We start from the raw sequence: 15,636 nt of genomic DNA on the forward strand, positions 1-15,636 counted from the left end.
CGTTTCAAGATTTTTATTTGTTCATAATAAAAAATACAGTATACAAAACATATTAAAAAGTAATTAGAGTTGTACAAGAGAGGAGTCCAACTCTACCAAGCACAAAGCAGCGTGTCTGTCTGTTGTGAACAGGAGAAGACTGTGGGTTATGTGTTGTAAGACAAGTAGAAAACCCTGGTTAGACCCCAGGGGTTGGGGAACTTATTAATCAACCCCTAGTTAACCCTTCTCATCAACACCTACTGTGTAGATTGGACATGTAGGTGTAATTAGCCATAAGCTGATGGTCTATCTGGGGGCAAGGTTGAATGACTACCACCACCTTACAATTACACCTATCCACTGATTCATCTTTTCAGGTCTGGATGTAGTGGTTAGTTTGGAATACAGCATATTGACCAGGAACTGTCCATACATTTTCAGTTTGCTGATCTTGTCAACAATATATATTTTATCCCAATTCCACAATTTGTTTTTTTCTTTTCTGCAAGCAGCTTCAGTCTTGAGGATGACTGCATGTGGAAATAAACTGCATATGAATACACACATTCTAAAGGCCACTGACTTGTTCAATAAATGAATGAAACTCTACCCTCAGTCCTCACAGCTTTACATACAGTAACAGGTATTTGGCAAAACAAACACATGAGGCGTATGATGGCTGTGTGAAAGTGACATGGTATGAGAAATGTCACAGAGAATACTATACGGACCTGGAATCAGAGCCACAGGCATATTTCCTCCATAATGGCAACCAGAAAATGTGCATTTAACATAGTCATTAGGACTTCAATAGGCGATAGTCAACTCCTGATAAATGCAATGGACTAGCAGTTTTGTATTCAGACTTATGGTCGTCAATGAATGCACCTACAGTTTGCGTTTATCCAATGTACACTTATCAGGAGTCGTCGACTAGTAGTATTTTATAGACCCCTTTCTGTGTTTGTTAACATTGCTGCAAATTGGTGGCAGCAAAAAAACCTATATTTAGATGTTACTTATGAGTGCATTTCACACTACTTTTGGATTATAATTGGATTTTAAAGTTCATATGAATGTCCTGCTTAATATAATGTTTGTGTTATCCCAAATCAACTGCATTATACTTAAAAAACACTTAAACTTCAACCAGTAAAATGGCTATTTAGCTAGGTTTTGCTATATCCTATGTCAATGAGCGTTAGCATTCTAGCTAACAACTGCTGCATCCAAAATAGTTATTTTTCAAAGATCACAACCAGATATAAACTTAGCGACTGTTCCAGCTAGAATCAAAACATCACGGTAAGCATATGAGACCCCAAAAAGTTATTTTGTTGTGAGTAATATCGTAAATCTAGGCTATGTTGAATGGATGCAGATGGCGATGGCTTTCTTACTGCGGCCAAGAGTCACGCGCATCTGCATGACTTCAGTGTGTCTAAAAAACACTATTTGGCATTTTGTTATGGTCTAACATCAATAGAGAACTCTTTATGCCCCATTGTTTGAAATCAGGGTAGACATGTACAGTAAGTTAGCAATGAGTTATCTGATCCAGAATACATTCAGGTCAGGTGTGTGAGTGGAAGGGTTTGCGTAGGAAAAGCGTTAAGTGGAGCGCTTCAACCATAGTGAGTTAGTTCTACTTCGTCTGATTAGGATGTTGATGGGGTTTTTGATTCATCTGTTACTTCAACGTTCCCATTACATCCTGGTCTGCCAGGTACTGCTTGGGGTCTGAAGCTTGGCACTGATGAGAAACTCAGAATTGAGATGATGGCAGAAACACTATAGCAGCTATGGGCCTATCTTTACAAAGTTCCATTTCCTTGAGGCTTTAAAGGGGAGTTGTAGTGGTTCACAGTCCACTGCATGGTGAAAGGCCATCAGAGAAATAGTAGGACAATTGTTTAAAGTAGATGAGAAATCAGAAAATGCACTTGCATGAAAGACAAGGTGAGCAAATAATAAAAACTCAAGACATTACAAAATGTCAGAAATATGACTTAAAAAACATTGTCACACTGCAGATTGGATTTCTGGATAGAGGACATTAAACCCTGTGACAGCTTCCCAGCAGAAACCAGAACAGTGGAGCTGTAACAGGTGGTGGGATGAAACTTGGTCATGAACTGTAACTAGCCTGCCTCCACTACCATTGTTTTCAGTTCTCTCAGAAGTGGTAAGAAAGCTTCAGAGTTCAAATAGGCATGTCCACTGCAAACAATAAAATATAAAAAAATGTACTGTTTGGCTTTGCCCTTTTAACTCAGAACTCCATTGGTTATAGTAGCTATTTTTACTAAGTTGAACCCCCTTCTTCCTCCTTCCTCTCCTCCCTTTCTCCACCTCCTTCCTCTACTTTCTCCCTTCGCTGAAATAAAGATGCCCCTTCCTCCTCTCTTTCTCTCCCTTCCAACTCATTCACCACCTCGTGCCTCTCTATCCACACTTCACCTAGATAAACTCCCCTCCTCCTACTCCTCCCCCTTCTGCGATCAGCTTGCCTTTCTTCTTCAGTCTCTTGTGCAGGCAGGAGGCAATGCCTAGAGCACCGCCCTTTAGGAAGCGAACAAAGTTGTCTCCCACCAGCGGGCCCATGGCGAACAGTCCTGGGTCCTTGGTGCACTCGAAGGTGTAGGGGTGCACATCCACAGGGTTCTGCTTGCAGGAGATGGGTTTGGTGGGGTCCAGTCCCAGGTACTGGCCCTGGCCCTTGAGGAAGAACAGGTTGGGATGGGTGCCGATCAACACTAGGGCCATGGAGATCTTAAAGGCCTTGAGGGAGTTGCTCCCCTGCAGGACACACTTCATGTCTGGCTGGAAGGACTCCACGCAGTGCTCTGGGAAGCTGGTGTAGTCAGGGAACAGAACGGGACCACCATTGGCGGCCATGTTAGTTGTGGTGGGTTGGGGCTTGGAGCACATCTTGGAGCAGACTGAGGCCATGCTGGGAAGGCCATTGGTGGTGGAGGTGGCAGCCATGTTTGGTGTTGCGTGGGTCTGGGAGTGCATCATGTGGTAGACCTTGTGGTATTCTGGGTAGAGGGTCTTGGGTAGCTGTTTAAAGATGAGGCCTGGGTCGTCTACGTGTTTGCGGAAGGCATGCAGCACGGAAATGTTGTTGTTACAAGCGCACAAAACCGCATCCGCCGCGCTTAACCCCGCCCCCACAATCAGCACCGGATCAGAGTTTGGCCCAAGCTTCTTCCGGCTGACAGCCAATCCCAGGGCAGAGATGCTGTGGAACACGAAGGGAAGCTCCTCCCCCTTCACACCCAGCTGAGCTGGCGAATCAGACGCGCCCGTGGCCAGAACTACATTCTCCGAAAACAGGCAGAAAGGAACGTGGGTGTCGCCCTGCACCCGCTGGTACCCCCTCACCTCCCACAGGCCCCCACCTCCCCCTTCATCTACACCCTCACTCTCCCTCCCCTCGTACACCCCCTTTCCCCCCACCCCCAACCCTCCATGGCCATTCTCTAGACCCTCCCCCTCGGGTCCACGGAAAAGTTTCTGCACAGAGGTCACGTAGGTGTTGTCAACAAAGTTCTGCTTCAGGCCCATCAGCTTGACGTAGTTACGGTAGTAAGACGAGATCTCCTCTGGAGTGGCCCGGTCGTTGCTCACGCCCCTGTTAAAGTATTAAGAAGATTTAAGCTGTCTCATTGTTTTGAATTTATATAACTTTACTGCAGCATCTCTATCTCTCTCCCTCCTTCCCTCCTTCCCTCTCTGCATTTGCCATTGTCAGTACCTGCATTTGCCATTGTTAGTCAGGTCTCGGTAGTTGATCCCTGGCAGTTCCATCCAGATGCCCAGACTGATGGTCAGCATGGAGCCCTCCATCACCTAGAAGAGAGAGAAAAGAGAGGATTGGAGGTGAGGATTGGAACATATGGATGGGTAGATTTGGGGGTCTTTCCAGGTTTCCCAGGCATAGCTCTGCCCAGCACCGTGGGTGAGGTGTAGGGGTAAATGAATGGGGAAAGGAGGGTATAAACTGCTTAGGAATAACTCACGTGCCAGGCCCCTCCAGGCGTTGCCCTGCCCAGCACCAGGTGAGGAAGGTGCTGCTGCTTGTCTCTTCTCCACTGTAGCACAGGGGGAAACTCGTAGCCAAAATCCGCATTGGGGTGCAGCAGGGTGTCAAACAGCACCGCTACAGGGTTTCCTGACCGCCCCTCCAGACCTTCACTCAGATACTCCAGATCCTGCATAGAGAGACCAGATCATGTTTCAATGTTTGTGTTTGCCAACTGTGATCTGTGTGTGTGTGTGTGTGTGTGTGTGTGTGTGTGTGTGTGTGTGTGTGTGTGTGTGTGTGTGTGTGTGTGTGTGTGTGTGTGTGTGTGTGTGTGTGTGTGTGTGTGTGTGTGTGTGCTGTATATGTGTTTAAAGCAATGCTTTGATGTTCACCTGTTCAGTGATGGGCAGGTGTCTGGTCTCCTGTAACTTCCTGTACAGAACAGGGTTTGGGTGAACAGCTGAAGGGTCCAGGTAGGGCTTGTAGCCACTCAGCAGGTAGGACAGGCAGATACCTGATGGCCCGTTACCTACACAGACATACAGAGGAGAGAATCAAATGTTTGCAATGTCAGAGGTTACCTGTGAATGATGACGGTGGGCGAAGTGAGATGGCGAAGAGGTGCTAGCCTCTCGGGAAGAGTTAGAGGTTAGGGTTAGATGTTAGCGGTCAGGGGTCAGAGGTTAGGGCTAAACATACCTATGATGACCACAGGCAGTGTGGGGGGATGCTCTCGAGGCACAGTGGTCTCTTCCAGAAGAGGCATGGCTGTAGCCAGGGCCAGAGCCGGCACACTGAGAGAGAGAGAGAGAGAGAGAGAGAGAGAGAGAGAGAGAGAGAGAGAGAGAGAGAGAGAGAGAGAGAGAGAGAGAGAGAGAGAGAGAGAGAGAGAGAGAGAGAGAGAGAGAGAGTCAACCTTATACCTGAACCCTTGGCTTATTTATTGGGGGTAACATCACCATGGTGACAGGATGGATGGATACTCATAAACAAAGTGAAGATGGTTGGTGGTTGCAGACAGTCTTTCATTCTCTCACAGGTTAAGTGAGTCAGGTACAGTAGAGTGAGTGTGGGACTGCCAAAACATACAGACAGAATGTCTGCTTGGCCAACAGTAGAGCTGTCATCCGTTAGAGTGTGTTAGTTAGTGCCTTTTAGCTGAGAGAGGGTTGTGGTCTGAAATTACTGCAGTTGTCACTTCTCAGTCTGGTGTGACAGGTTCAAACTGGACTGGATCGGCCGTCACGGTTGTTGTTTTATGTGAGCGGAGATCCCATCCCTCGGTCTGTCTCTATCGACGCTCAGCTGACTCTCCAGCACACACACACAGGGAATAAAACAACTCTATTCATCATGCTATTGTGTCCAACTCTCTCTGTTTCTTTCTCTGTCTGTCTCTCTCTCTCTGCACACACACACACACACACATCCAATCAGGACCACAACACCCCTCCCTCCCACCCCACCACCCCTCCCCTGCCACCACGCCGTGCCCCCTGCATCGTACACACAGCCCGTGGCTAGACGAACCACCTCTTCCCAAACAAAAGACAGTATGCATCAAATCTATGGAGGCTCAGGTCTGTTGTGCCACGGTGCCATTGTGTGTGTGTGTATGTGTGTGTATGCGTGTTTATGTTATGTGGCGGTTCCATTGTGTGTGTGTGTATGTGTGTGTATGCGTGTTTATGTTATGTGGCGGTTCCATTGTGTGTATGTGTGTGTATGTGTGTTTATGTTATGTGGCGGTGCCATTGTGTGCCCGGCGGGGTGGAAATCCCCCCTGATCACTCCCAGCAGGCTCTAATCCTGCCAGGCCTGTTTATATATTTACAGCCCTTTTCACCGGCCGGTGCAGTGGGAATGTAGACCTGGCACACTGACAGACTAGACAAGAGGGGCGCGCCTCCCTACCCCCATCCCCATACACACCCACCCAAACACACCCACCCAAACATCTCACCGCCTGCCACAGGTCATTCACACCCTCTCCCCTCTGACATGCATCCACCATCCCACCCCCCCCCCTCTGACATGCATCCACCATCCCTCCCACCTCCCCTCTGACATGCATCCACCATCCCTCCCACCTCCCCTCTGACATGCAGCTACCATCCCTCCCACCTCCCCTCCATGCACCCACCATCCCTCCCACCTCCCCTCTGACATGCAGCTACCATCCCTCCCATCTCCCCTCTGACATGCATCCACCATCCCTCCCACCTCCCCTCTGACATGCACCCACCACCATCCCTCATCATCTCCCCTCTGACATGCATCCACCACCTCCCCTCCATCCCACCTCCCACCCCTCTGACATGCAGCCACCATCCCTCCCACCTCCCACCCCTCTGACATGCATCCACCCCCCTCTGAAATGCACCCACCCCCTCCATCCCCCCCTCTGACATGCAGCCCCATCCCTCCCACCTCCCCTCTGACATGCATCCACCCCCCTCTGACATGCAGCCACCATCCCTCCCACCTCCCCTCTGACATGCATCCACCCCCTCTGACATGCATCCACCCCCCCTGACTCTGACATGCATCCACCCCCCTCTGACATGCATCCATCCCCCCCTCTGACATGCAGCCACCATCCCTCCCACCTCCCCTCTGACATGCATCCATCCCCCCTCTGACATGCAACCACCATCCCTCCCACCTCCACTCTGACATGCATCCATCCCCCCCTGACATGCAACCACCATCCCTGACATGCAACCACCATCCCTCCCACCTCCACTCTGACATGCATCCACCCCCCTCTGACATGCATCCACCATCCCTTTCCACCTCCCCTCTGACATGCATCCACCATCCCATCCACCCCCCCCCTGACATGCATCCACCCCCCCTCTGACATGCATCCACCCCCTCTGACATGCATCCACCCCCTCTGACATGCATCCACCCCCCTCTGACATGCATCCACCCCCCTCTGACATGCATCCACCCCCCTCTGACATGCATCCACCCCCCTCTGACATGCATCCATCCCTTTCCACCTCCCCTCTGACATGCATCCACCCCCCTCTGACATGCATCCACCACCCCCCTCTGACATGCAACCACCATCCCTTTCCACCTCCCCTCTGACATGCATCCACCATCCCTTTCCACCCCCCACTCCCCTGTCCAGCCCTGGGTAACAGAGCCCTGCAGGCTGTTTTTCACCCAGTGCTGGGGAGTTGGGTGTTACCCTTTTCAGTAAAAGTGGCAGGATTCCATACACTGGCCGTGCTCTGTTTGGGCGGGAGTACCAGAGAAAGTCATGGAGGGAGCAGGCAGTGGGTATTGTAGAGCCGTGCCCCCTGTTTGGCAGGCTAAATCTGGCATTTCCACACCACTGACCAATTTAACATGGTCACCAACATTCAGCCAGCTTACTCACATGGAGGGGGGGGGGGTATACTCAAAACTTTTACTGTAAAGCACTTTGTGACTTTATTTTGTTGTTAAAAGCACTATATATATATATTTTTTTTAAACTGATTAATACATTGATTTGTTATGCCGTGGCTTGAATGGGTTAGGTCCAGTACCAGGGTTGAATGGGTTAGGTCCAGTACCAGGGTTGAATGGGTTAGGTCCAGTACCAGGGTTGAATGGGTTAGGTCCAGTACCAGGGTTGAATGGGTTAGGTCCAGTACCAGGGTTGAATGGGTTAGGTCCAGTACCAGGGTTGAATGGGTTAGGTGGCAGTACCAGGGTTGAATGGGTTAGGTCCAGTACCAGGGTTGAATGGGTTAGGTCCAGTACCAGGGTTGAATGGGTTAGGTCCAGTACCAGGATTGAATGGGTTAGGTCCAGTACCAGGGTTGAATGGGTTAGGTCCAGTACCAGGGTTGAATGGGTTAGGTCCAGTACCAGGGTTGAATGGGTTAGGTCCAGTACCAGGGTTGAATGTGTTAGGTGGCAGTGCCAGGGTTGAATGGGTTAGGTTCAGTGCCAGGGTTGAATGGGTTAGGTTCAGTGCCAGGGTTGAATGGGTTAGGTTCAGTGCCAGGGTTGAATGGGTTAGGTTCAGTGCCAGGGTTGAATGGGTTAGGTTCAGTGCCAGGGTTGAATGGGTTAGGTTCAGTGCCAGGGTTGAATGGGTTAGGTTCAGTGCCAGGGTTGAATGGGTTAGGTTCAGTGCCAGGGTTGAATGGGTTAGGTTCAGTGCCAGGGTTGAATGGGTTAGGTTCAGTGCCAGGGTTGAATGGGTTAGGTTCAGTGCCAGGGTTGAATGGGTTAGGTTCAGTGCCAGGGTTGAATGGGTTAGGTTCAGTGCCAGGGTTGAATGGGTTAGGTGGCAGTGCCAGGGTTGAATGGGTTAGGTTCAGTACCAGGGTTGAAAGGTGGCAGTGCCAGGGTTGAATGGGTTAGGTGGCAGTACCAGGGTTGAATGGGTTAGGTTCAGTGCCAGGGTTGAATGGGTTAGGTTCAGTGCCAGGGTTGAATGGGTTAGGTTCAGTACCAGGGTTGAATGGGTTAGGTGGCAGTGCCAGGGTTGAATGGGTTAGGTTCAGTGCCAGGGTTGAATGGGTTAGGTTCAGTACCAGGGTTGAATGGGTTAGGTCCAGTGCCAGGGTTGAATGGGTTAGGTTCAGTACCAGGGTTGAATGGGTTAGGTGGCAGTGCCAGGGTTGAATGGGTTAGGTGGCAGTACCAGGGTTGAATGGGTTAGGTTCAGTACCAGGGTTGAATGGGTTAGGTGGCAGTGCCAGGGTTGAATGGGTTAGGTGGCAGTACCAGGGTTGAATGGGTTAGGTTCAGTACCAGGGTTGAATGGGTTAGGTTCAGTACCAGGGTTGAATGGGTTTGGTTCAGTACCAGGGTTGAATGGGTTAGGTGGCAGTGCCAGGGTTGAATGGGTTAGGTTCAGTACCAGGGTTGAATGGGTTAGGTTCAGTACCAGGGTTGAATGGGTTAGGTGGCAGTGCCAGGGTTGGGGTCAATTCCCTATCAACTTAACAAGCCAGGGGACACTTGTTACATGAGATAAAGAATTGTGTTACTCTCAGGGCAAAAATCACTCAGTATCTGCACCTGTACAAAGCCTGTACCTTTTAAGTGTAAACAGGAATAAAGAATCAAATGTTAAACAGGAAGAAAAACTTTACATATTTTCATGACTTTTATTCGCTGTTAAAAATAACAAGTTCAAACTTTGTACAGGTGCCATGAACTTTGTACTGTGCAGGAATATCAATGGTGGGATATTCAATAGTCTATCATTACCTTTGGCTGTTTTCTCTCTCAGCATCTGCACAGTTCTCCCAGTAAATGTGTTTTTTGTTAAGTTTGCTGTGTAAATTGTTCAAAGCAGTCTATTTACATAGAGTTATATGGTTTTTAAAACTTTGAAATCAATGGTTTTTGTTTGGCATACATTTTAAAGTGAAAAATCTGAGTCAAAGCATAATTTGGTTACCGTGGAGATGCTTTAGTATTCTCTGCATGTGAAAGTGCTGATATAAAGCCAACTGCATCAGGCTGGCATTCTGAGCTGGAATGTTTGAAATAAATCAGCCTAATAGCTATTTGATCTGTTTTAGCTGTAATTGTGTTTTATGTTCTTGTACTGTAAAGCCTTGTTTACACCATGCACTAACAGCATCCAAGTGAGTTTGGGGATCTGGTCAATATGATCCAATCACTATCTGTTTATGGTTTGTTTTGTTTACAGATTGTATTAAATGTGTCTCTTATTCATCCATTGTGTCCGCATTGTAGCCAGATTAGCTGTTATTTGACAGATAATCTGGCCAGACAGATAATAATAATATTTAATTATTTAAAGACATTTACTGATTACATAAGTCAATGGTGCTGCTACCTGACAATGAGTTTAGAGGCATTGATGATTTAAATGGTTTGTGTGCCTGACTGCCTCCAAAGGTGGTCAGGAAGATCGGATCACAATGTGGCTGTTAATCGTCTATACCGGTCTACGAATGTGGGCACAATCAGAATGAGGACAAAGTGTGCATGTTAGCACCAGGTATAAACAGGGCTTAATTCAACCCTCCATTTGGCTAACTATGCCTATACCACAATAATAATTTAGCAAATTTCTCATATTTCTGAGACAAAAATGTATATTATTACTGTAATCAATGTTACATTCTCTACAAATAGGCTTGTGGATTACACAATTACCGCCCATCACAGGACTTCTCTAGTCTAAAAGATACTGCGATTTTGGCCCGCTACACAATCTATACAGCATCCTATATTAGGCTGCTATAGGGTATGCTACTGTCTCTCCCCATCCGTGATCTTGAGAGTGATTCCATCGTACGCGGGCGCACATGCGAATTGCGACAATTTCATCATCCTTGTAGGGTACCTCCTATAATTTAGGTCAGACACTCCCGGCCATCCTCTAGTTCTCCGCATCCCTCCAAGAGAAAGCAGCAACACCATCCCTCAGCTCCGAGGCGGCAGCTCTGTAGGCTACTTACCTCGGTACGATGTATCTCTATATCTCCCAATCACTCCTCTGTACGGCCGACGGCCGCCGCTCTCACAGTATATATCGGGTCGCCGGTGGGAGGCTCTATCGAGATGACACACATACCACCTCCCTCACTCACTCTCACTCTCATTTTCGCTCTCTCTCTCTCTCTCTCTCTCTCTCTCTCACTCTCATTTTCTCTCTCTCTCTCACTCTCATTTTCTCTCTCTCTCTCTCTCATTTTCTCTCTCTCTCTCTCTCTCTCTCTCTCTCTCTCTCTCTCTCTCTCTCTCTCTCTCTCCTCTCTCTCCATAGTGAACAGACACTGTCTGATGAGATGTGTTTTAACCATTAATGACAGCATCCAATCCCGAATATGCTACTAATGTCACCCGATACTTTTATCTATCCACCTCAAGGACAGATGTCCTTATTTCAGGAGAGAGAAACCGGTTTCTGTGTTTAACCAAAGAGGATGGATATACTGACAAGATACACGTCTCTGCGCCCTAAAATTGGACTCGTTGTCCACAAAGCGGCACCGCGGTCTGTCTAGCTCCCGCCTATCTTTCTTCTTCTTCTTCTTCTTCTTCTTCTTCTTCTTCTTCTTCTTCTTCTTCTTCTTCTTCTTCTTCTTCTTCTTCTTCTTCTTCTTCTTCTTCTTCTTCTATGGTATTATGACAGTCCGCAAACAAGCGTTGGAGATGCATGCCGATACCTACTGTAGGATGGTAAAGGTGGAAAAATAGCCATTGTACAAAATAAAAAGACATTATACAAAATTGTCCTACTTAAATTGTACACGTAAGAACTTAAGCATTACGAAACTTATATTCAATCGAATAAACCTGTAGCAAATGAGCTGTTCATTTAGTTAACCAAATCTGACACTCCTTGACCGCCATACAAAAACGTATTGCTTTGTAGGCGAAACAAGGAAAAATCGCCAGCTGGTGAGGGTTTCCGCAGAGCTGGGCATCTCTCTTCTTCCTCTCTGGCTTGACTTCAGCGTCACATCGAAACTCTTTCAGTCGCGCTGCACCGGTAGGGCAGGTATAGGGCGCGAGCACAGATTCGTAGTCTCGGCAAAGAGCGCGCGCTCAGACCATCGCGCTGCTTCTTCTGGTTCAAGAACCGGACGAGGGAACTAAAAATTGATCAATTTGATGACGCTATATTTTAGTCAACGTTCATATTGGAAAGCGACAGGAAATCCATATAGGGGCCCAGACAACCATATTGGGGCGCCCATACCCGGGCACGAACCAGGGACCCTCTGCACACATCAACAACAGTCATCCACGAAGCATCGTTACCCATCGCTCCACAAGCTGCGGCAGAGCAAGGGGAACTACTACTTCAAGGTCTCAGAGCAGGTGACGTCACCGATTGAAACGCTATTTAGCGCGCACCGCTAACTAAGCTAGCCGTTTCACATCCGTTACACTCACCCCCCTTTTGACCTTCCTCCTTTTCCGCAGCAACCAGTGATCCGGGTCAACAGCATCAATGTAACTGTATAACTTTAGACCGACTCCTCAGGCTTCTTGCACAATGGGAGCAGCCAGCTCAACCTCGGTTCACTTCCTGGAGGTGCCAGCACAACCATGGCCTACGGCTGGAAGTTGGCCCTACCAGCACGCTCAGCACAACCACTTGTTCACAGTCTCCATTTGAAATTAATTAATTAGGCCCCTAATCTTTGGATTTCACATGACTGGGCAGGGGCGCTGGGGAGCCAGGCCCAGCCAATCAGAATTATTTTTTTCCCACAAAGGGGTGACTGGTCTGAGACGATCCCGCAGGTGAGGAAGCCTGTTGTGGAGGTCCTGGGCTGGCGTGGTTACACATGGTCTGCAGTTGTGAGGCTGGTTGTACATACTGCTAAATTCTCTAAAATGACATTGGATGTGGCTTATGGTAGAGAAACTAACATTCCTGTAGTTAGCATGCCAATTGCACATTCCCTCAAAACTTGACACATCTGTGGCATTGTGATGTGTGACAACTGCATATTTTAGAGTGGCCTTTTATTGTCCCCAGCACAAGGTGTACCTATGTAATGCTGTTTAATCAGCTTCTTGATATGCCACACCTGTCAGGTGGATGGATTCTCTTGGCAAAGGAGAAATGCTCACTAATGGGAATGTAAACAAATTTGTGCTCAAAATTTGAGAGAAATAAGCTTTTTGTGCGCATGGAAAATGAATGATATATTTTATTTCAGCTCTTGAATAAGGGGACCAACACTTTACATGTTGCGTTCTATATTTTTGTTGTTGTTTGTAACACATTAGCTTGAAAATCAAACGGAACAAAATCGTTAAAAAAATTGTACTGAACAAAAATATAAATACAACATGTAAAGTGTTGGTCTCTGTAGAGTGATGTCATTCTCCCTAACCCCTCCACTCAGGCCCTGAGCCCATGTCCCAGACAGACAGAACAACAACACCAGCAGAGCTCCAGCATCCCTCATTCTGAAACAATACCTCTTCAGAACGAATGTAGTCTACTGGGCTCAGTCCTCTTCTTTATACACACTGGTCTTGGTAACCTGATGCATGAGAAACCAGCACATGTTGCAACTCAGTGGAACGTTAATTTAAAAAAAAAAATTATTTCACCTTTATTTAACCAGGTAGGCTAGTTGAGAACAAGTTCTCATTTGCAACTGCGACCTGGCCAAGATAAAGCATAGCAGTGTGAACAGACAACACAGAGTTACACATGGAATAAACAATTAACAAGTCAATAACACAGTAGAAAAAAATGGGCAGTCTATATACAATGTGTGCAAAAGGCATGAGGAGGTAGGCGAATAATACAGTTTTGCAGATTAACACTGGAGTGATAAATGATCAGATGGTCATGTACAGGTAGAGATATTGGTGTGCAAAAGAGCAGAAAAATAAATAAATAAAAACAGTATAAAAAACAGTATGGGAATGAGGTAGGTGAAAATGGGTGGGCTATTTTCCTATAGACTATGTACAGCTGCAGCGATCGGTTAGCTGCTCGGATAGCTGATGTTTGAAGTTGGTGAGGGAGATAAAAGTCTCCAACTTCAGCGATTTTTGCAATTCGTTCCAGTCACAGGCAGCAGAGTACTGGAACGAAAGGCGGCCAAATGATGTGTCACCAAGGACAAGTAAAGTCATGGGCAAAAAGTACACAAATACAGGTGCACACCAGTGTACAATACAATAGTCTGTCAAAATGTGACAATTATTCCCTCTTGTGGTTAAATATTACATCTCTCTTCAACTCTGCAATATGTATCTGCCCTTCCTCAGAAGTAGAATGGGGGATAAGGACAAAAAAAATGAAATCATTGAAACATTATTTTGAAAATAAATTTTAAGCTCAACAAGTTTCAATGATTTCACTTTTTTTTAAATCCTTGTTGCTCATTTTACTTCTGAGTAGGAAATACCAGCTATGCTGGTGTTGCTGTTCTGTCTGTCTAGGACATGGGCTCAGGGGGAGAGTGGAGGGGTTAGGGAGAATGACACCACTCTACAGGGTCACAGTGAACGTGGGAGAGCCGTGATAATGGTGGTCTTGACATCTGGACTGAGCTGAAAGCACAGAGACAAGGTGCACAATATGGGAAACATCCTGGTTGAGCAGAGAGTGGAGCTGAGGTACATGGGAAACAGATTGACAGCTAGTGAGAGCCAGGTGGAGGAACTGAAGAGAGACAATGCAGGTAATGAGGAGTTTTATTGTATTAAATAAATCATATGACTTTACATGTAGGTCCATTGGCATGTTAGCGTTTTTTGTCATGAATCTTGTTCTGGAGGCAGCTCTGCAGAGTGGTCAATAGGTGGCACAGCCACAAAGTAATGAAATCTAATTTTAAGCCTAACATTAACTCTAAAATTAACCACACTGCTAACCCTAATGTCTAACCTTAAATTAATACCAAAAAGTGACATTTTTGTTTTCATGGATTTTTACAAAATAGCCACTTTTGACTTTGGAGCTGGCCCATCTAGCAGAAATTGCTCAGTTCTGCTTCCAGGGCAAGATTCATGCCAATGAACGTCAACCTGCGGCCCATTCACTCTAAGTTACAGCAACGCTACTCTGGGAGACTTGTTCGATTGTCTGAATTAAATCATTATAATTTCTGAATACATTGTCCTGTTATTTCAGCCCTGGAGACCAGACTGAGCGTCAGTGAGAGGCTGGGAGAGGAGCTGAAGAGAGAGAATGCAGGTATGCGGATATGATCATAAGCAATCAGTCGGGAATTATTACTACAGTATTTATATAATTTAGTAGCAATCAACAATAGCTTGAAGATGACATGCTTGAACATATTTTTTTTATTTGATTCTACAACTCCAGCACAAGCAGCAGCGCTGTCAGCCATGGGAGCCAGAGTGACAGCCAGTGAGAGCCAGGTAGAGGTGCTGAAGACAGCATGTAAGCCATATATTCATAATATAATATGACTATATGGCTTACAAATAGGTTTAGGTAACTGTTTGATGTGTTGTCTTTATGTCAGCAGAACTGTCAGCCTTGGGGAGCCAGGTGGAGGTGCTGAAGACAGCATGTAAGCCATATATTCATAATATAATATGACTATATGGCTTACAAATAGGTTTAGGTAACTGTTTGATGTGTTGTCTTTATGTCAGCAGAACTGTCAGCCTTGGGGAGCCAGGTGGAGGTGCTGAAGAGACAGAATACAGGGAAACAGACAACTTTATTTACATTTACATTTTCTCAAGTTTGCTCTGATAAAATCTTTAGTGCTAAAATGTGTCAGCCACCACTTTATCATCTATTTACAAAGTTTAAATTGTTACCTTTCTTCTTGTCTGCTGACTAAGATATTTCCAAAGACATCTTGCATTGTTCATTTGTATTTGTTTCTCCATTGTCAGTATGTACAGTGCCTTGCGAAAGTATTCGGCCCCCTTGAACTTTGCGACCTTTTGCCACATTTCAGGCTTCAAACATAAAAATATAAAACTGTATTTTTTTGTGAAGAATCAACAATAAGTGGGACACAATCATGAGGTGGAACGACATTTATAGGATACTTCAAACTTTTTTAACCAATCAAAAACTGAAAAAGGGGGCCGAATACATTCGCAAGGCACTGTATGTATCCTGTGTTCTCCCCTGTTCACAGACAGACCAAAGGTGGCCTTCTCTG

At 46.5% G+C, this 15,636-nt stretch overlaps 1 protein-coding gene and 1 long non-coding RNA gene across 5 annotated transcripts; one reads left to right on the plus strand and one right to left on the minus strand.

Annotated features, from left to right (window-relative positions):
- Position 1: 1 nt before the first annotated feature.
- LOC124017031 (oxidative stress-induced growth inhibitor 2-like) lies at positions 2–10,676 on the minus strand. Of its 4 annotated transcripts, XM_046332377.1 has the most exons (7): positions 10,465–10,676; positions 5,199–5,323; positions 4,712–4,806; positions 4,405–4,541; positions 4,008–4,199; positions 3,743–3,837; positions 2–3,619 (listed from the first exon to the last, which is right to left on the minus strand). In XM_046332377.1, exons 3-7 carry the CDS (start codon positions 4,776–4,778, stop codon positions 2,443–2,445), a joined length of 1,668 nt encoding a protein of 555 aa, XP_046188333.1. In that variant the 5' UTR covers positions 4,779–4,806; positions 5,199–5,323; positions 10,465–10,676; the 3' UTR covers positions 2–2,442. The 4 variants fall into 4 exon arrangements, with proteins under 4 accessions (XP_046188333.1, XP_046188331.1, XP_046188330.1 ...); XM_046332375.1 differs by lacking the exon at positions 5,199–5,323; XM_046332374.1 differs by lacking the exon at positions 5,199–5,323 and having other exon boundaries at positions 10,350–10,480.
- A 3,296-nt stretch (positions 10,677–13,972) lies between these two features.
- LOC124017035 lies at positions 13,973–14,872 on the plus strand. Its single transcript, XR_006835448.1, has 3 exons — positions 13,973–14,169; positions 14,622–14,684; positions 14,817–14,872. It is a non-coding gene; the product is annotated as an uncharacterized LOC124017035 (long non-coding RNA).
- The last annotated feature ends 764 nt before the right edge of the window (positions 14,873–15,636 follow it).

Source organism: Oncorhynchus gorbuscha, unplaced genomic scaffold (genome assembly GCF_021184085.1).
Source record: "Oncorhynchus gorbuscha isolate QuinsamMale2020 ecotype Even-year unplaced genomic scaffold, OgorEven_v1.0 Un_scaffold_141:::fragment_3, whole genome shotgun sequence".
NCBI classification, from domain to species: Eukaryota; Metazoa; Chordata; class Actinopteri; order Salmoniformes; family Salmonidae; genus Oncorhynchus; species Oncorhynchus gorbuscha.

What these genes read in the sequence shown, in the direction of transcription:
- LOC124017031 (XM_046332374.1), bottom strand. Translation starts at nt 10,426, where the DNA reads ATGGTGTTGCTGCTTTCTCTTGGAGGGATGCGGAGAACTAGAGGATGG. An exon ending in ACTGCCTGTGGTCATCATAG is followed by an intron (nt 4,542 to 4,711) that starts GTATGTTTAGCC and finishes ATGTCTGTGTAG; the next exon opens with GTAACGGGCCATCAGGTATC. An exon ending in ACCTGCCCATCACTGAACAG is followed by an intron (nt 4,200 to 4,404) that starts GTGAACATCAAA and finishes CTCTCTATGCAG; the next exon opens with GATCTGGAGTATCTGAGTGA.